General features: G+C 41.3%; 2 protein-coding genes across 2 annotated transcripts in view; one reads left to right on the plus strand and one right to left on the minus strand.

Annotated features, from left to right (window-relative positions):
* Positions 1-12,038, minus strand: part of strn (striatin, calmodulin binding protein) — a 66,187-nt gene extending 54,149 nt beyond the window's left edge. Inside the window, exon 1 of the mRNA XM_058401529.1 lies at positions 11,672-12,038. Coding sequence (XP_058257512.1) covers positions 11,672-11,887 — 216 coding nt within the window. The 5' untranslated portion in view covers positions 11,888-12,038. The remainder of the gene's footprint in view (positions 1-11,671) is intronic.
* A 3,056-nt stretch (positions 12,039-15,094) lies between these two features.
* map1lc3c (microtubule-associated protein 1 light chain 3 gamma) lies at positions 15,095-18,139 on the plus strand. The gene is made up of 4 exons (XM_058401540.1): positions 15,095-15,304; positions 15,392-15,447; positions 16,283-16,389; positions 17,414-18,139. Exons 1-4 carry the CDS (start codon positions 15,247-15,249, stop codon positions 17,601-17,603), a joined length of 411 nt encoding a protein of 136 aa, XP_058257523.1. The 5' UTR covers positions 15,095-15,246; the 3' UTR covers positions 17,604-18,139.
* Positions 18,140-21,793: the final 3,654 nt, after the last annotated feature.

Genomic DNA, 21,793 nt, shown 5'->3' on the forward strand with positions numbered 1-21,793 from the left:
CATCCGAATAGTCAGTAGCCGCATCCGAATAGTCAGTAGCCGCATCCGAATAGTCAGTAGCCGCATCCGAATAGTCAGTAGCCGCATCCGAATAGTCAGTAGCCGCATCCGAATAGTCAGTAGCCGCATCCGAATAGTCAGCAGTCGCATCTCAATAGTCAGTAGCCGCATCTCAATAGTCAGCAGCCGCATCTCAATAGTCAGTAGCCGCATAGTCAGTAGCTGTGCCTAAATAGTTGGTAGCTGCATAAATAAGCAACATAGAAATCATGGGAGTAACCTAAGGCTACTTAAGCCTACAACCTAACTGATGCCACATAAAAAAAAACAAGTAAACTGATATTAAAGCCAGCAGGCTGACTTGTACGCAACTCGATGTCAGATGACGAAGACATCTCTAAAGGCTGCACACTGTACAAAACACCTGTTAATGGCCACGCTCATATCTACAAAGCATCTTCAGTTAATAGCTTGCAAAAATTAGAGGCAGAAACACTAAACTGCTTGTTGGGGTTGGGTTACAGTCTCTGTGGAAGTGGAAGCTCTGGGATCTGATGCTTTAACGCGTAGGAGGCGTCCCAGTGTGTCATCTTTTTGAATATGCAGCAAGAATATTAGAATCTGTAGGATATGCTTCGGGTTTGCAATTCAAATCAACACCGACGTGTTAAACGAATCACACCTTTGAAGACGCTGCCCACGCAGGAGACATCGAGAAGCGACTGCTGATAAGCGACTGCCAAGCGCTTAACATGCTATTTCAAATATTCAGGACTTTCCAAATAGGGATTTTTATAGACAGGGGTCCAAAAAAAACACCTTTAAGGATTCTCTATGTCATAGCTTGAGCTAAAGGCGCATGACACAGGAGGATGTTTTATCCCTGGTCTATTGTCATCTGTACAAGCGCAGCTGTTTTCTGTTAGTGTTTTTATAACAGTCATCTGACCTCCTGTCCTTTGGTCTGAAGTGGAGCTGCGACTGAGCTTGTCTGAAAGAAACAAAAGCAAAACCACAAATAGGCAAACGACTCTGAGCTGCCTCGGCTCTGAGCTGACTGACTTGTACGCGTCTATGATCCAGACACGATAAACTACCTCGACTACAGTTTATCATCTGAATAGGAGATACGTACAAACCCTAGGGATCTGCTGCTGATTTTTCGAGGCAGCTCAGAGACGAGTCAGCTCATAGTCGAGACCGATCAGAGTCGAGGCAGTTGATTTAATATTTATTTATAGCGGACAAAAAAAAGCACTTCAGTGGATTCCAGTCTTGTTGCTTTTGAGCTATTTTAGCTCACTTTGTTATCTGATAGACACAGATCAGCATCTGAGTGTTTCTGGTGTCGAGAGTGGGGAGTGCTGAGCTACTGCTGTCCTGATGCTTATTTTAATAATACACACACACGAACACACACACTCATCAAATGCAGTAACACAGACACATGCACACAAACACTCAAACTCACACACACAGTCACTCACATACACACAAGCACACACATGCACACTCACTCTCACACACACTCTCACGTGCACACTTGCACACACACTCACTCTCACACGTGCACACACTCACTCACAAGCACACACTTTCATGCACAATCACTCTCTTACACACACACACACTCACCCTTTCGCGCACACACTCTCTTGTGCATGCTTGCAAATACACTCACTCAAGCACACAAATGCATTAACACACACACATGCACAAACAAATCAAAAACACACACTCAAACACACACTCGGCCATTCGCTCACACAAGCATACTCAAGTGCACTCACTCGTCAGACACGCACACTCTCCAGTTTTCGGTCAAAATAACTACATCCTAAAGTAAATAAATGTAGTTGTCTGATGTTAACTATATAGTCCACTTGTTTTGAAGTAATAAGTCTAGATTTATTTCACCTTTATGACCAAACGAAAAGACAAAATATTCTCGACAGAAACTGAGGTCACTGCATCCGCTCATCTTTCAAGCAGGAAAGAAACGAACGGAGACGAGAGATTGCTAACGTGAGCCGGGGAAAAGGGGCGGGGTTTCAGTTCATAGAGAGCAGAGAGTAAAAGGCACCTGTGCAAGAGGCGATCAGTGTAGACCCACATGCTGATCAGCATTTCATCACGGACAACAGTCTGGAATTTCACTGTGTACTTAAAATGTGATAGTAACGTGTTAAAGCTGGCAGACTGGTGACACAGTGCAACAAATAACATGCATTTATTTAGACTCTGTGTTCAACACTTATTCAGCAAGAGCAGGTAACTAAGCAAGTTCTGGGAATTGACATCATCTTGGATACAACACACACACAGACACACACACAGAGACACACACACACAGACACACACACACAGAGACACACACACAGAGACACACACACAGAGACACACACACAGAGACACACACACACACAGAGACACACAGAGACACACACACAGAGACACACACAGAGACACACAGAGACACACAGAGACACAGAGACACACACCTGGAAGTTACTGAGATAATCAAAACATGGCTTTTAAAACTTCCAGACATTTAGATCTGACCAAACAGGTGCTGCTTTTCTCCTGAAAAACACACACACACACACACACACACACTATTTACCCACCTCTCGTATGACTGAAATGTTCACACAACAGAGCACGGCATTCCAGCTTATTTTTCCACCACAGTAATTCACAAAATAACACGAGTGTAAGAATGCTAATAGTGGACTTGGAGAGCTAGAACTGGTGAGAAGCTGGACATTGAAGAAAAAACCTAGAAGAAACAACTGCTGGGAAGCTAGTCTCACGTAGCCAGAGCTTCAGACTGATGGCAGAAGGTCGGGACTCTATAACAGCTTTTATTAGCCAAAGTCCACCCAAGAGGGTATCTGACTGACACAGTTTGTTTTGTTTACCATCATGTCTAGGAAGTGGAAACGCAAAGGTCATGTGGTAGCTTAGTGGTGAAGGTGGACAGTTCGAATCCCAGGTCCACCAAGCTGCCCCTGAGCAAGGCCCTTGTTGCTCAGTTGTATAAAATGAGATAAATTGTAAGTCGCTCTGATTCAAAGTCCCAACAAGAACAAATCGGCATTCAACCATAGACTGTTCATTTAATATTTACATTTATGGAATTTGGCAGATGCCCTTATCCAGAGCGACTTACAACTGATCTCATTTTATACAAATGAGCAAGTGAGGGTTAAGGGCCTTGCTCAGGGGCCCAGCAGTGGCAGCTCGGTGGACCTGGGATTCAAACTCATGACCTTCTGATCAGTGCTCAAGGGCCGAGCAGGGGCAGCTTGGTGGACTCACAACCTTCCGATCGGTAAACCAACACCTTAACCACTAGGCTACCACATCCACTATAAATCAATGGAGTCTACATCGTATACTTCACAATCCAGCAGATCCCCATAAGCTCTCGTCACAGCTGTAACCATGACAGCTTCCTCCTTCCATGAGGGAAGTAGAGCATCACGACAGCTTTGTTTCCAGGCGGATCGACGCAGACGTCTCCCAGAAATCTTATAGAATCCAACCAATCAGATGCCGATTTCGAAGCTCCTGAAGTGTTTCCAATTTTTTGGTGCCAAATGCATCAGACGTTCAGCCAACGGTTCGTGGGAAGCAAGCTGGAGCAGGAGCACAGAATATAGAAGCTATTTTAAACTCACTCAAAGCAATATTGATCCAGTGGATTGGCTTCTACGCTCTGCTAAGCTCACGGTTGCAGTGAAAGCTGAGGAGGAACGAGTGATCAGTTAGAAAATCTGGAGAAAGTTCTTCACGGTTCCTGCGGGCTCATTTTCAGATCTTGTTCGATGCTTTAGATGGGTGGCCTTCATTTCTTGAATAAGAGTCTAGTCAGAGTTGTGCTGGATCTGGAGTCTATCCTGAGAACAGTACAGATGAGGCAGAAACACTTACACCATGAACACACATTCATGTTTTTTTTTTTAAGAGAGAGAGAGAGAGAGAGAGAGAGAGAGAGATGGGAAGAAACCAAAAGAACCCGGAGGAGAAGCCTACATGTGTGAAACTCAATACAAACAGTAAGCGGAGCTCAGGATCAAATCGTGGTGCTGGGAGACGGTAATGTTCCTGGCTGTGACACCTACTGTCTCAATGGCCATTAAAGTTTAATCCAACTTAAATAGAACCTGTTTTGCTGCTTACCTTTTAAAGCTAAACCACAAGGACACGATGCTCTATGAGATGAGAAGGAATAATAAAACAGACAGACCATGTGGTTATATGAAGGTAAAAAACACACCAGGGGAATTATGCTGCTACACCCAACCCCGAAGTACACCACGTTTATATAGGAGCACAGTGTGAAGTGTGTTACTCCACCTCTACCACAGCCTTACACTCGCCGACAATTATATTTAATTGCAATGGATTTTTACTCAGATTTAATGATGTGGAACGTCCGAGCAACAAGTTAGTTCCTGTTCACGCCTACGTTATATGACTCAATAAAAAAAAAAAATGTAGCTTGTCATTTGACTGAAGAACCAAAAAACATTGAATCAACTCATCTGATCTCTCTCTTTCCAAAAAAAGCAGCTTGTCATTTTACTGAGAAACTCGTCTGTCCTGAAGACTTGCCCGAGCGTGGAAACTTTGAAGTATTTACACATGAGCCTCCTTTCATAAATATTAAATAAAGATCTCTGGAAAAAATATTTCCAAATACACAACTGCGTTTTTAACACACACTTTTAAAAATCTATTATTATTATTACTTCTATATTATGTGGAGCTTCTGTTGTGCAAGTCCCTGAGTGTGAGCTGTTACTATAGCAACAATCATATATTAGATCTCATTAATATTATATTAGATCTCGTTAATATTATCGTTCATGTTACAGCTGCAACTAGTGTCTTATTATACACACCTTCCAACCAATCAGACTGAAGAATTCAACCACACTGTAGTACAATATACAATAAACACCATATGCAGATAAGAAAAAAGAACAACTATTGGATGAAGAAGCTGCCCCACACACACACACACACACACACAGAGAAAACTATAACTGCATTTCGACACAATAAGCACAAACACTGTGGAGTGTCTAGATTTATTATTATTAATGATCTCCTTAAGCTCATTCTGGCTGTTCAGAGATTTTGAACTGGACATGACAGAATAAAACAGGAGTTTGGAGATATAAATTGATGCTGAACTGACCGTTTGTTAATGAGAGGCTCAGACCGGTGGCCTGCTGCCTCAGGCTGGTGGCCTCCCAGTCGGCCTGAGATGAGAGAGCTCATCGCTGACATTTACATGCTGTGGTCATTCGCTATTCCAGTGATGTTGAGTAAAAGAACTTCTTAAATCGAGTCTTAAGAAGATTCTTCAAGGAGTTTAGTTTTATATGAAACAAATAAAAACACACTTCAGTGCCTGCAGCTGGTGGAGCTCTGACCTGCTTAGACATGGACTCCACAAGGCCGCTGAAGGTGTGCTATCTGGCAATAGGGAGTTAGTAGCAGACCCTTTAAGTCCTGTAAGCAGTGAGCCTCCAAGGAATAATTTTTAGGTTTCAAAGTAACATGAATGAAGGACCCAAGGTTTCCCAGCAGAACACTGGTCAGATCATCACACTGCCTCCACACTGGATTTCTAGCGGCCCATATGCACCCGGCCATCTATATAACGTGAAAGAAAACCTTTGCTCCATGGTCCAGTTCTGATGCTCACATGCCTGTTTTGAGCTTTTAGCAGTGGACAGGGGTCAGGATGGGCACCATGACCACTTTGTAGCTAAACAGCCCCATACACAGCAAGCTGTGATGCACTGTGTGTCCTGACGCCTTTCTATCATAGCCCACACGACCTGCCATGTTGGACATGCTCTGACTCAATCATCTAGCCATCACAACCTGGCCCTTGTCAATGTTGCTCAGATCTGTACACTTGCCCATTATTCCTGCTTCCAGAATTGACGTTGAGAGCTGACTGTTTACTTGTTGCCTTGACAGCTGCCATTGGAACGAGATAATTCGTATTATTCACTTCACATGTAAGTAGCTTGTTGTTGTGTTACGGCTGATCCTTGTATCCCCCATAAACTAGGTGCTAAGTGTTAAAAGGCACTTGTTCTTTCAGTTGTCTTATCTAGACCAGAAGGAATTTTTCACATTTTAAACATTCCTGCCATTGATACAAGTCACTGCACCTACCTTATAGCTAAACAAGTCAACTACAATTAGTCTGGAAAAATGTGGTACTATATAATGAAAAGAGTACAGCTTTGTGCACAGGAGGAATGAAAGTAAACAAACGAGAGAGAGAGAGAGAGAGAGAGAGAGAGAGAGAAGAGAGAGAGAGAGAGAGAGAGACGGAGAAAGAGAGACACAGAGAGAGACACCGAGAGAGAAAGCGAAAGGGGAAAAGAGAGAGAGCGAGACAGAGATACAGAAAGACAAAGAAGGACCGAGAGAGAGAGAGAGAGAGAGAGAGAGAGAGAATGAGAGGGAAAGGGAGAGAGAGAAAGTGCTAAAGAGAAGGACAGAGAGAGAGAGAGAGAGAGAGAGAGAGAGAGAGATGCAGAAAGACAAAGAAGGACAGAGAGAGAGAGAGAGAGAGAGACGGAGAAAGAGACACACAGAGAGAGACACCGAGAGAGAAAGCGAAAGGGGAAAAGAGAGAGAGCGAGACAGAGATACAGAAAGACAAAGAAGGACCGAGAGAGAGAGAGAGAGAGAGAGAGAGAGAGAGAGAGAGAGAGAGAATGAGAGGGAAAGGGAGAGAGAGAAAGTGCTAAAGAGAAGGACAGAGAGAGAGAGAGAGAGAGAGAGAGAGAGAGAGAGATGCAGAAAGACAAAGAAGGACAGAGAGAGAGAGAGAGAGAGAGAGAGAGAGAAATAAAGTCAGAGGGAGAAGGAGAGACAGAAAGCAATATAGAGAAGGACAGAGAGAGAGAGAGAGAGACACACACAAAGAAGGACAGAGAGAGAGAGATAGAGGGAGTGAGTGAAAGCGATTTAGGGAAGGACAGAGAGAGTGAGAGTGAGAGAGAGAGAGAGAGAGAGAAACCTGTTGGAGCAGGTACACACACCCACAAACGTGAAAAACAAACTTTTCTGAGGCTGGAACTCTCATTAGAAGAGCAGAGAGCTAGTCATGCCTGGAGCAACAACGCTGCACATATCACACTGCTCTGACAGGCGGAGGCCTTTACATCACTGACACATTGGGTTTGAGCCTCACATGACTTTCCTGCCTAGGCACTCACTGGCCACTTTAATAGGAACACCACTACACTTGCACATTTATGCAGTTATTTTATCAGCTGATCTGATCGTGTGGCAGCGGTGCAATGCAAAAAATGATGCAGATAGAGATACTGTTCACATCAGTATGAACAAGTGTAATCTCTCTCTCTGACATGTCATGCATGGTTGTTGGCGCCAGACGAGCTGGTTTGACCATTTCTGAAACAGAGTCCAGAGTTTACAGAGAATGGTGCGAAAAACAAAAAATATCCGGCAAGCGGAGGATCTGCAGACTGAAACAACTTGATGGTGAGAGAATGAGCAGACTGGTCTGAACTGACAGGAAGGATGCAATAACCTAAATTGCTTTTTACAACCGTGATGAGCAGAAAGCATATCAGAAACACATCACATCTTGAGGTGCATGATCTAGAACAGCAGAAGACCACATCACGTTCCACTCCTGTCAGTCAAGAAGAGGAGGTCATCATGGGCACAGACTTCATCAGTTCTGCTCTCTTGGACAGCTGAAGCATCGCCGAGATTGGAACTTGCCATCTCTCTGTTCTGCTGCGACCTCTTGATAGATTTTATGAAAAATGTGTCAGTTTTTTAACTGGTGCTTTGCCAACAAACCTAAATATCACAATATGAAAAATCTACCTGCTACTTTCATTCCCTGAGTGCTAATTACTACTACAACGAGTCCTGACTGAGGTTTTTAGCCTCATGGGATGAGTGTGAGTTTAGACCACATCACTGTGCTATTTCTGAATTCACCTTAGCTTTCTGTCCTGCATCATTCGTCCTCTTTCTCCCTCTCTCACTGGAGGAGGAAAGGATAAAGGAATCAGACTCGTATCTAATGCTTAGACCACCCCGGCACGTCGTTAATGATTTTCCTGGAATAGCACTCCCCTCGGTCTTTTATTCCTTCCGGATCACGATGCATCGTGTAACCGATTATCGGCACACATGTACTCGAGAGAAAGGCAGCGAGAGCGTGAGGGGGGAGAGAGGGAGCGAAAGAGGCAGTGCAGTGCAGGAGGATGAGTCACCACAGAGAGCAGAGACCATCCTCTGCTGCAGAGTCAATCCTGAAATTTCCGAGGAATATCTACATACAAAAAAACACACAAATGGTAAAACAAAACAAGGGTCTCTCTCTCTCTCTGATCGGATTTTAATGCTACATAAAATAACGTCACGTCTTGATTAAGAATCCTGTAGTCATCGTAGTATGACGATCACAAAGACACAGTCAGCTTTTAAGCTATCCGGTACACAATAACCAGCGTTACAGTGTGGAGAACACGCAGCACTCGGAAGAGCAGATGTCGTAATCATTTCAGAGTTATGAGTGATTAAGTGACTTCTTTCACACCGAATGAGAAAAGCGAAGGCACCCTCCTGACAGAGCAAACTGCTCTTGTGGGCGAGCGGGCGGGGGTTCGAATGTGCTCGCACATATCTCTGGTGCACACACACGACTGTGTTAAAAGGCACGAGAAACATGATGGCTATGAGGGTGATCTCTCTCTCTCTCTCTAACACACACACAAGAATGCAGCCAGCAGTCCATTTTTTCCAGTCATCAACATCTCTCTGCAATTAAAAAAAAACAAACAAACAAACAAACAAACGTGTCCCTTAATCCAATTTTCACTTGTAACTATACCTCCTCCTTTTATTGTAATTGAGTTTATTAAAAGAAAACACACACACAGACTTTCCAGGATCAGCGATGTGCTTAAAAAATACTAAGTGTTGCTACACGTCATTAATTCAGAGCTGAATAAATATTTGGACTTTACATCAGAAGGTCAGCTAGACATCGTACAGAACACAATGCAGCTGCAGAGACGCAGAAGACCGCTGGTGACTACAGGCATAAAACACATTTCCTGAGAAGTTTAAAGCTTAAATGCTCCCTACAGGGCAGTAATTCAACATCTCTGACAGGCTAGGGTGTTAAATCATCACCTAACTTATCCTTAGATAGAGTAGTGGGATCAGAGCTGAACCTCTGGTGTGGTATCAGTGCATAGCTGACACTCGGTGATTCTGCCCTCTGGCATCTTATATGTCAGACACGTGTAAAGATGGAGGACTCGGTTTACTCAGACGAAATGGTTATCTGTTCGGCGCAGAGCATCACCTGGTCCGACAATCAGACCTCTGATATTATCATCACACCGAGACTGAAAAATGGGATCTATCAGGTATTCTATGAGGAATACAATTAAACACTGATAAGGAAACATGCTGTAATTATATCGATTGGGTGAATGTGAGCGCACGGAAAAAGCGGTGGTCTCATGTTGATATTGTTAATTGCCTATGAAACAAAATACCTTAAAGCAGTTCCACAGAAGATACCGAAGAAACAGACGTCAGGCTCTCCAGAATTTTGTGCTTGTTGCAGCCAAAACTGCTCGATTTTGCAGGGTTTTTCTTTCAAAATTTTTAATACAACTTGTGGAGCTTTTCTGTGGAAAAAAACTTCCTGACTTGAAACTGCAAGCACAGGATTCTTCATCTAAACTCCTTCCACTGAGGACACACATGTATTCACTTTCCATAATAGCTCTACTCATGTTCGAAGAAAGCTTTGGCTGAATGCGTCTTGTGAAGAAGGCACAAATATATAGAAGATCTGTGGTCAAATTGCAGTCTCCTCCGGATATTGCTGATGTTGTTTGCTTGATTTTATGTTAATGCCAGCGATCGCAAAATCCAAAATCCTCGCAAAACCCTCCTCTAGTATGTTTAGAGTGCTTAGAGCGTAGCTTGCAGCTTTCAAACAGAAAAATAAAATCTATAATCCTGATTGGCTCATAGCGACTCTCACCATAGTAGCCTGTAACCAATAAACGTGTTCGTTTGACGTCTGAAATCGCAAAACACAAACACAACCGGCAGCAGTTTGCATGTTACACTAACCACCCGTGAATAAACGCTTGGAACTTGCACGAAATAGTTCAACTCAAACCACACCTCCACCGGTTAGGCCTCTGGGATCAATGCAGCACTAAGCCAAGCTAATTATTTACCTACATTATATATATTTATATAACAGGGCATGGAGGACTAGAGGTAAGCACGATTGCGTTACACTTCCAGGTTTGATGGGTTCGATTCCCGCCTCTGCCCTGTGTGTGTGTGTGTGTGTGTGTAGTTGGCATGCTCTCCCTGTGCTGCAGGGGTTTCCACAGGGTACTCCAGTTTCCACTCCCAGTCCAAAGACATGTGCTGTCAGCTCATTGGCATCTCTAAATTGACTGTGTATGTGTGTGACATTGTGCCCTGTGATGTTGGCACCCGGGTGGACAGATAGACAGCCCTTTAGCCATCTGACCTGTCCACTGAATGGCAGGTATGTACAACACCATTTTTACAGTCAGAGCAGAAGTAGGAGTTTTTAGTAATTAGTTGTTGATTTTCGTTGCCATGTGTGGTGATCTCCATCTGAGTTTTCTATTTAAGCTGTCTTTAATAAGGAGTGCAAGGACAGACACTAAAGAGTGAATAAGTGCAAGGTGATCAAAGTATACAACTTGGGGAACGGAAATGTATGTATCTCAGTGCTCGCAGAACTGAAGTGCTCCCACACATCACTGTTGCCGTATATATATATATATATATATATATATATATATATATATATATATATATATATATATAAAACCTTGCAGACATTTTTAAAGACAGGGCAAATCAGCCATCCTTGGACACTATTACATCTATAGATGTGTAGGTTACTTGTTTTGCAGGGAAATACCAGAGATATTTATCTCATAGAGTGTATACGTCCAGATCGTGCTGTTGATGTATAATCAGCTTACATCACAGAGTACCATAGTACCACATTCTTGTGATATAGGTGTAAATGAGCTCAGGATCGGACCGAGATCTGATACCCGTAGCAATAGTAATACTCCCATATTAGACACAATCCTGATCCTGGAGATCCCCTGGCACGCACTGCACATTTGACAAGCATTGACACAAATACATGGCAAAAAAAATAAGCACTGATTATAAACATTGCAGAGTATATGAATGTTGGTCCTTGCCTGAAGACTGTAGATTAAGATCAACACATTTTCTGCATGCATGCCATCACAGCTCCATTTCACCTCTCATCATAACAAGTTCTTCAGCAAGGCCTAAGCTGCATGTCATCAACTCGATTTCATCCGTGCATTTTTATCTCAGCTGGAGGTTTGGGAGTCAAATAGCACGCATTAGCCTGGCAAATGTAAAGTTCAGTGCTGTGTCAAGGTGTGCTGCGTTTTTGACGTCATTCCCCGAGCTAACGCTAGGCTTGAGTGAAAGGTGCTGGTGAGTGCAGAGACACAAACAAGCACGGAATCATTGCGCAAAAGGTTGAACAAAACAGACATTTCCCTTAAATATCCTGGAGAATTACCTGTAATTCGGCTCGTTCCACATCCCACTGCGCTCTCTCCACCTCGAAGCGGGCCCATTCGTGCTGCAGAAAGTGCAGGATCCCCGGGATACTATACTGCGCCCTCACCGCCTCTCCGCCTCCGTCGCCCGGCTGCTGAACTGCTTTTGCTCCGCCGGCCAAAGCCGAGTTATTGTTATTGTTAAAAAACACACCGGGGCCCGCCTGTTCGTCCATGGCCAGGCCGGGAAGGGAGATCCGTTCGCCCAGATTGGCACGACAACTCCGTCTGATGGCTTCTCTCTCTGTCTGTCTCTCACTCTACTTTACAATATCCGCTTTCTGCTAAGCAAAGAGGAAAAACAGACTAGCGACAGAGACAGCTCTCTCTACTGGGCAACTCGACTCAAACCCAGCAGTCCGTTGGCTACGTCACAAAAGCTCCCCTGCTCCCTACCTTCGCGCACTTGCTAGAGGATGACATAACGAGCCTCTACGCCCTACCTAGTGCGGAATCTGCCCAATAACGTTGTTTTGGGAATCAGCCGTTATTCTGTGACGTGGGCCGCGAGCTCACGCCCACAAACAGAAGTGTAGAGTGCGCGCGCTCGTGCGCTCTGTCAACATACTCCGCTCTGATTGGTTGCCATAAATCACTTCGATCGGAAACATCCAATCGAAGGGGAATGCACTTGTTTGTACGGCAAAACCCGCGCTGTGCATGATGGGACATGCGGATGGAGACTTTCAAATTTAAGTCTGTTTTTTTGTTTTCTTCATAAAGCCACTTATTAGCTCGTACCATTTCTTAAAAACAGAATTAAAGGAAAATAAAATGCTTATTATAGCAGGACATTATGTAGAAATGAAAAAAAAAACATGAAATGACAATCATTATATTCCAAGGGTATTCAACTAAAATATGTAAAGGTCAATTCAAAGGACACAACAGAGTGGGCTGGCAAATGATGTACAGATACTACAGGCTGTACTCAACACCTGTATACCTACACAATGTGCACCTGAATAACTACATAGATGTTCTTTCCTTCATTCATCTTCGGTATCTTCATTGCTCAGCGGGAGGAAACCACTGAACCTAATGAATCTAGAAGAAACTCACACGACACAAGAGCAGAGTCATCTTAGGATCAAACCAGGGACCCTAGACTTAATCACATATTTCATTTAACTACCGGTGCTCTAGGTGTACCTAATATAGTGGCCACTGAGTAGACATTGCATAATGTTATTTCATTGGGTATACACGTCAATGTGAGGTGTACTGGCAATAGATTTATGTTTAAAATATAGTCCTGGATGGTTACAGGATTCTATTGGACTTGGAATCACAACTATGGATGAAATTTCAAAACATCATTATTACCACATATGTGCATGACGGCACTGAAATGTACAACTCTTTTCATAATACTGTTTTGTAGCAAAGGAAAAATCCACACTGAATAATCTGCACGTGAAATAATTAGAATTTACATGTGATATTTAGTGCTATGGGGTCAACAGTCCTGAGTAATGGAGAGTGTGGGAAAGAGGTAAAGAAGCGAATGTGGGCAGGTTGGAATGGGTGGAGAAAGGAGTCGGGAGTTCTGTGTGATAGAAAACTATCGGCGAGAATCAAGGGAAAGGTGTACAAGACAGTGGTGAGACCGGCCATGCTGTATGGTTTAGAGGCAGTGTTACTGAGGAAGAGACAGGAGTCAGAGCTGGAGGTAGCAGAGCTGAAGATGTTGAGGTTCTCTTTGGGAGTGACACGGTTGGACAGGATTAGGAACGAGTACATCAGAGGGACAGCTCATATTGGACATTTGGGGGAAAAAATTAGGGAGGCCAGATTAAGATGGTCTGGACATGTTCAGAGGAGGGAGAGTGAGTATATTGGTAGGAGAATTAAAGGAAATAGGTGGAGAGAGATGATTCGCTGTGGTGACCCGTGAAGGGAAAAGCCGAAAGAAGAAGAAGATTCAGTGCTATGTTAGATGTTTTATATAATGAAAGTGTTTCGTCTGTACGCTCTGCTCAAACAGAGAATGCTCTGAAATCTTTATTCTCAGTAATACTGCCATCAACACTATCATAGTCATCATCTCATAAATCACTTATACGATGGAGTTCTCATTAATACGGCAGCATGGGGGAGCAATGGGTGACATAGCACTTTCACGGATTCAGTGTCTGTGGTTCAAAACTTACTACTATGTTGCTAGGAGGAAAATATATAAAGAAAAGAAGCTCTTGCTCTTTTGTTTTAAGGGGCTAACGCTGATATCTGACAGTTGTCACTTGTGTTTGTGAATGTTAAAAATGATTCTCCTATAAAACGTAACTGTGTGTTAGTAAAACATTTCACAGGAACACCACAAACTATATATACTGCATATATATATATACTATATTGCCAAAAGTTTTGCTCTACTTCATCCCAAGGGTGTTCTATCAGGTTGAGTTCAGGACTCTGAGAAGGCCAGTCAAGTTCCTCCACACCAAACTCACTCATCCATGTCTTTATGGACCTTGCTTTGTGCACCGGTGTGCAGTCATGTTGGAACAGGAAGGGGTCATCCCCAAACTGTTCCCACAATGTTGGGAGCATGAAATTGTCTAAAATGTCTTGGTATGCTGAAGCATTAAGAGTTCCTTTCACTGGAACTAAGGGGGCGAGTCCAAACACCTGAATTCAATGATTTGGAGGGGTGTTCCAAAACTTTTGGCAATATAACGATTTCAGTATATCATTTTATATGTTGTTTTTTTTGGAGGGGGGGCATTTACATTAAGAAAAAGCTTCGATAACAATGACCAACAGCACTCTCAAAAATAAAGTTAGCAAACTCTATTATTCCATAACATTGTGGCGCTATAGTACTATAAAGGGAACATCATATGTACCTTTAGTAGCCTACGCATCTTTACCTGAATAGGTGCATGTAGTGTAGGCTACTCTTAATAAGCTTTCAGAGTAAAGTATTAGAAGTGGTCCTTAAGGTCCAATTATCTACCTGAAAAGATATAATGATACATGATAAAGGTACAAAAGGTACACTGAAACAAGAGTGTGCTTTGGTCAGTGACTCGTGTACTCGAACTTTCTAGGAACTTTCTGTTAATTAGCTTGAAGTGGACCAATTATGTACCAGAACTCATGATGACACATAGATACTAAATGTACCAAAAAAAAAAATTAAATTAAAAGAACAAGATCGTAGTTTGATCACTGACCCATATGCTTGAACTTGTTTTTTTTTTAATATAGCCCCATTACCATAATCCAAACAAGAAACAGTAACATAATTGGCACCCAACATACTTGATGGTCTCACCCAAGCCATCAGGAAAAGTGCATGTCTTCAGCTTGGGTTTTTTTTTCTTCCCCACCCTTCATTTTGATCTTTTTCACTTCTTTTTTTTTGTAAAGCTCATAATTCAGCAGGCACTGAGCAATGGGGAAGGATCAGGCACAGCTACGTCACGTGATGTGTGCTATTTAATTGGAGTTAGGTGCACTTCATGAGCAATCAGTGGGAGCGGATCAGAGACCCTGGGAACCCGGCGCGGAAAGTTGGAATACATCCACTATGGCTCCGTTTGAGAAAGCCCAGCACCCCAAGCCTTTCAAACAGAGGAAAAGCTTCGGTAATCTGCTTGTGTGGCATGTTAAATTGTCTGACGGGCATGTATTCTGTTTTTGACTTGCATCTTATTTTTTTGTTGATAAAACAGCAACCCGGAAACAGGAGGTGGCAGGAATCAGGACCAAATTTCCAACCAAAGTGCCGGTAAGGTCCTGCAGAATATGGCAATTAACTACCTAACCTAACGCTTCACCTCTTTTCTCTAACACTTTTATCAAAGTGTACCTTTTGGTGTAACAAAGGGAACATCTTTTGTGTCTAGATCATGTTTTGCCATGTCTCTTGAATTAGCTTCAAGTGTAAAGGGCTTCAGTGATCCTTCAGGTTCAATTTAATGGCACATTGTACTCACCTTTTCAGATAAAAGATGTATAGGATATGTATGTATGTATGTATGTGAGAGAATCTTTAATACCTTGATGATGCTCTCATACAGTCTCAGAGATTAGGGGGTTTGATTGTTGCAGGGACGGTGCTATCAAAGGAACATCTGGATCAATGTACCTTTTTTAAAGCGTTCCTCTAAAAGGTACATGACAAGGCTTAATGTACAATGATCTCCTCGTTTTATTGTACCATATCAGCAGCAGGGGAGAAAAAAAAAACACCCTTGCTCCCTAAACTAGGGGATGTCCTAGTTTGTGTATATCATGATATGAGGAATCAACAAAAATTTAAGGAATATCAAATTCAAGCAGTTCAGGTGTCTGATTTTGTTTCAGGATTGAGCAGTGTGAAGTATTTGAGCTACCAATGTGAAAATGTTTGGGATAGTAGAGTTTTTATAATGTTCAGTGCCAGTAGGAATGAATGACTATATTTTTAAGTAATATAAATATTTGATGGTTTAGAAAGCTGCGTACAGAAGTCCTTTAATAGGAATGTAAAGCCTGTTTAGTTTCCCCTGTATTTCTGGAAAATCCTGGTGTATCTGAAATGAGTGCTGTACTGCTGCATGTAAACTACTGTTTTCTTGCAGGTGATTATCGAACGATATCATCGTGAAAAATACCTTCCACTGCTGGACAAAACAAAGTTTCTTGTTCCCCAAGAGCTTACCATGACGCAGTTTGTCACCATCATCAGGTTTGTTCTTTGATTTGATTTCTTAGGAAGGTCATCTTTTTATTAGTTTTGTCCAACCTTGAGAGTTTTGAGTATTTGTAACCTTGGATCTATTGGTAAGATATAAAGCTCCAGTCACCCACAGCAGCTTTGGTATTGTGCCAGTGCTTATGATTAAGGACCTGAGGAATTTGGGTTGTATAAAGGACAGGGTAGATTTGAGTGTTTCTGTGGGAATGTGCTAAATTAAGGCCTGGCCCTTTTTACTGAATATGGAAAGTGTTCTTTTTTTTTTTTTTGTTTGTTTTTAAATCCCCCCCCCCTCGTTTCATACTAAATGGTTTTAAACAAAGTGCTGCACCAAATTAAGAGAATGAATGAAGAATGATGTATGTAAGACTAATTCAATAATAAAGTGAGCTTGTGCTCTGAGGAGGCCTAGCTCTTTCATAGTGAGGTGTAAACAGTGGAACAATTTCTTAGAGCATTTTGTAACCTATATTTGTAACTATGTAATGGTGTATTCAATTTTTACATCTCCTCAGTAGATAATCAATAAGATGATTCCTGATGTTTAAAAGCTAAACGGCACAGGAACGCTGGCTGAGAATTATATAAAGGCTGCATGGAGAATCCAGATTGTCTAACATGGTCTCATCACTTACTTGATCTAGCAGCTGTAGCATTGACCTCTTGTAAAAATTCCACTGTCATGTCCAGCTTGCTCTTACTTTATCAACTAAATTGGATTTTGTCTGACATGCATTTTTAGGGACAGCTGATACAGATCAACTAAAGAGCAATAAATATTTAAAAAATCTAACTTTGCTGTTCCATCAGTGCCCTGTTATGGCAAAAATTATTTAGGTTTAGTCAGGGGCCAATAAATGCTTCTGGATTTATTTTATCCATATGTTTTATTAAAACTCCAGTTTCTCTGCTGAGTGAACTTCTGTTGCAAATTTTTGGAGGTAATGGCATGTTGGAAAAATCGAAGGAATCTTTTGCCTTGTAGATCTGTCCTTGTACTGCTTCTCCTTTTCAGAAACCGGATGACCCTCATGCCAAGTCAGGCTTTCTACCTGCTGATCAACAACGCGGGCATCGCCAGCATGTCTCTCACTATGGCACAGGTGTACAAGGACCACAAGGATGAGGACGGATTTCTCTACATGACCTATGCCTCTCAAGAAATGTTCGGACACTGTGAAAGTGTGCATCAGCTCACAAGGTGATGACTGGAAATGTTGTGTGGGGATGGGGGGGGGTTTGTGTTTAAAAAAACAAACAAACAAAAAAAACTGTAGGTGAAACACTTTAAGAATGCTTGTACATAATAATGATTGAATTTTGTTTTTGTTGTATAGTTTTAAAAATTCTGCAGTTTGCCTTTGTGTATGTCCTGGGGAATGTGTTTTAATTAACAACGTAATAAATTTGTATCTGTCATTCTTGCGTCGGTCACTAGAGTGCAGCTTTGTGTCAAACTGGATCTCCAACCACACGGCTTTGGTCATTTTTTTTCAAGCCGTGTGGGCCTTTCTTTTTAAATCGAAAAGTACAGAAATGACCGTGCCCATATTAAATGTACTTTGATGGCTGAATATGCATAAAGAAACATCTGAAACATTCCCATATCTTCAATAAGTGGAAAATATACCTTATCTTAATTATGACTCTTGATGGCTAGCTTAGACCACTGACCAGTTAACTGTTAAATGAGCTTGAATCTGTCAAACAATAAGTAATATATACTTGTGATAAGGTAAGAAGAGCCAGACCTGTGGCCTTTAAGTAACACAAGCTGCAAAGTTTTCACAAGGAGTGGTTTTTTTTTTTTTTTTTTTTTTTTTTTTTTTCCTTTTGCAAAAATCAATTCATTGCACTGTACACTTTCATTATTTTTGGACACAGTTGTTATGTAGGAAACAAACCAAAGGGAAAATAAAAAACCACAGTGGGTAATTACTAACTATTGACTATATTGAACTGAAATTTGGTTTAAAAGGAGGGGGGGGATCTTTATTACTCAATTCACTTATGAAAATAGCTGTGTTTTAAATATTTTGGGTCATATAAAGTTCCATTTGCTGTCCAATTGAAATGCAGATGAATTGAAAAACAACACTGATGGACAATTACGAGACCCTGCCCGAAAGAGATCAACATACTTGCATGGAAGAAATGTTCAGTGGATTCACAACAGGAATAACCAAAGCTACAAGGTGTATTTTTTAAAACAGGAGCTGTGTTCGATCTTAAATGAATTTCTTTCACCTTTGTATCATAACGTTTATCAAACTGAATAAAATGAATAGTAAATTACATGCTGTGATGCCTCCAGAAATAAAATATTAGATAACTGAAAAGGCAGAGATATGCCTACACTTCACTCGCATCAAGAAATGCATAAAAATAAGCTGGAAATATGTCTAACCCTACATGTTAAACTGAGGTTTTCTGCATTGTTATATTAAAACATGATGGCTTCTTATGTTTTATGATTCTGTTACACTTGTCTGTCTTGTCTTGGATTTTCCAGTAAGGATTTTTAATTTCCTGAGACTTGTCATAAAAGACCTCGGCAAAATTGCATTCACACTTACATCAGTCTGTGCAACCGAATCAATTTTACTAACGGCCTGGAATGTAAGCATTTCATATGAGTTTAAGGTCACTAATGGAAAAAAATTATGTTGCGAGTCTGGGTGGATTTTTTTTTTCTCAGTATGCAGCTGATTATTTCCATACTGTGAGCTTCTCAAAAAATATATATATAATATGTTCTGAATGAAGCATTGTTTAAACCGTATTCAGTCTGCTAAACAGTAGCACACTATTTTGGAGACCGTATTTTTTCCCCTTTATTGAATGATAAATGGCTTGACTGCTTGAAGTAGTGCATAAGCAAATAAATATGAATACGGCAACACCACTGCGGTGACATTTTTCAGCGTCTTTTTTTCCCTTCAGCTTTATCTATGTAGACGTCAGCATGTTTGGTAATTTTGCAATTACCTGTGCTAAGGTTGCTTGTTTAACAGCCCGTGTTTCATCATAGCCAGTACCACACTCAGCAAGATTTTCTCTTCTACACGTTCTCTCAAAAGACCAAGAGTGATGCAAAAAAAAAGAAAAAAAAAAAAACCCTCAACCACACACACACACACACACACATACACGCACACATACACAACCTGATCTTTTCTATAATCATTGCTAGCAAAATGATTTATAATCCCAAAAGAAGATGATGGGCTCTCCTTTGACTCTGGTTCCTCCGAGAAACCTCTGCGAAATTTTGCTTACTACTTACTTGTTGTCTCTGTTATTTATTCAAGATCTAAAACTACATCCTACATCCTGTCACTCGGCTTTGTGGTAATGTCTCTTGTTAAAAGTGCCATAGCCAGTGAACAGAATTGAATTAAAGTGAAAATCATCAAACACAGTAGTAAGTTTCCTCCCATGGTGCAAAAACATGTACATTGGGTTGATTGGTAATTCTAAACTGCCCATAGGAGTAAGTGTGAGTGTGTGTGGTTGTCTGTCTATATGTGGCCCTGTGATGAACTGGCGACCTGTCCAGTGTGTACCCCTGCCTTTCACCCAATGTGTGCTGGGATAGGCTCCAAATCCCCGTGACCCTAATTAAGAATAAAGCTGGTATAGAAAATAGATGGATTCGTGTCTAAAAGAATGAACTAGCTTTTGTGAGTGAATACAAATCCCTGCAGATGGCGCTGTTGAGCTGTCTGTGTTCAATTCAGTTCTCATTGTAACGATGCTTTGACTTCAATAGTAGTGAAAGGCGTTTCTGTTTTACATTTACACCTATAATGTGTCGTCAGGGAAATATGTATGCCTATAAGCTTATTGAACAAGTTGCATGTTGCTGTGAATATATTTAAAAGCTTATTAAAACTTCCACCTTTCATGCCTTTTTGTTGTGTCCAGATTAAGCCATCCTGACCTGGCCTTGTCTGTTGCCTTTCGCCATATTTCCCGTTATCCACTGTATTACAACAGCACTCCTGCTGACCCAGCAACATAATCAAGGCCATGTCAGCCTCTGTCCTCAGCCAAATTAAGCCTGGTCTTGCAGAGAGAGTGTTTAGAGTGGTGCCATGCAGGAGCTGAAAATCCTGGTGAGTCAATAGTGAGATGGTTAGGTCTGTTTGTGTAATGCTGAGGAGATCACAGTTTAATGCACCGCTGCAAACTGCAGCAACAGACAAGAATTTAAAGTGACAGTTTCAGCCAAAAAAATAAATTGAACACCATTTTCCACTTAACCCAAATCTAGCAGAGCTAAGACAAGTTCGCTTCTTTAACTTTGCACTAGATCCAGAGGCAGCTCGGATAAAAAAAGAGCACAGAGAGCTAGGCCTTTTAAGGATTTTTTCACAGATTAAAAGACATCATGAGAGAATTTTGGACTCTTTTAGAACCATGTTGTGTAACAGCACCACATCCGGTAGCAGGAAAAATATGAAGAAGATGCAAGACTAGGGCTGATTTCTTTCTAACCCAGTTTATATTTATATACAGGAAGTGAAATGTGTAACAGATGTGTCAAGTGATTGCTCAGAGTAATCTTATTTTGGAATGATATTTCTTAGTCTGCTGTAGTGACACATCTGTAAATCATCAGCAGTGATTGGGAAGTTACGCTGTAAATACGGTGATGCATGTGACAAGGTGAATTATTTACTGTCAAACTTTTTTTTCTTTCCAAAATGCCTCTGGGGGAGAAAGTAAAGATCGATAGACTAAGCACACACTGTCTGATCGAAGTACATATTACACATAGGGACAGACAACAGAAGGATAAAGTGGTTTTGTTTCTTTACTTGTTTAAAGATATAGTTTTACTGGCATGAATCCAGTAGGACATTTGAAAAATTCTTATTATGTATCTTATAATACATTACTCAACCCTAATAGATAGATAAATGTTAGCTTTTATCCTCCCATCTGATCTCAGGACCTCCCATCATTAAAAAGAGATACTAGGAACAAAATAAAATTGATTTATTATTTATATAACACACCGAACTCAGGTCAAATTTTTTAAGAAAAGTCAGAATTTCAAATTATGGTGTATTTGTTAGTAAATTACAAATTATGCATAATGACAGTGATGTTGTCTAATTTGTATTTTTATTCAGCTGTTTACCAAAACTAATGTTAAAAGCTCCATTAAGTTCTTAGCTACATCAGTCTCAAAGCTTCTCAAAGCAAAGTGTCTTTTGGCTTTTTTCTCTCTGACTATATGTGGAAAACTGTATACTGCTTAGCCAGAATATTAGTCGGTCTTCCGGCATTATTCACAAAGGACATTTTGAAACTTGTAGCAGGCGTCAGCCATCTTGGAAAAAGTAGCGTAATCCTTCCATTACTCCCGGTGCAGTGCCAGAACAAT

This window comes from Hemibagrus wyckioides, linkage group LG10, assembly GCF_019097595.1.
Source record: "Hemibagrus wyckioides isolate EC202008001 linkage group LG10, SWU_Hwy_1.0, whole genome shotgun sequence".
NCBI lineage: Eukaryota > Metazoa > Chordata > Actinopteri > Siluriformes > Bagridae > Hemibagrus > Hemibagrus wyckioides.

Coding starts and splice junctions, on each gene's coding strand:
- map1lc3c (XM_058401540.1), top strand. CDS start 15,247: ATGGCTCCGTTTGAGAAAGCCCAGCACCCCAAGCCTTTCAAACAGAGG. Junction 15,448..16,282: donor AATTTCCAACCAAAGTGCCG/GTAAGGTCCTGC, acceptor GTTTTCTTGCAG/GTGATTATCGAACGATATCA. Junction 16,390..17,413: donor CAGTTTGTCACCATCATCAG/GTTTGTTCTTTG, acceptor TCTCCTTTTCAG/AAACCGGATGACCCTCATGC.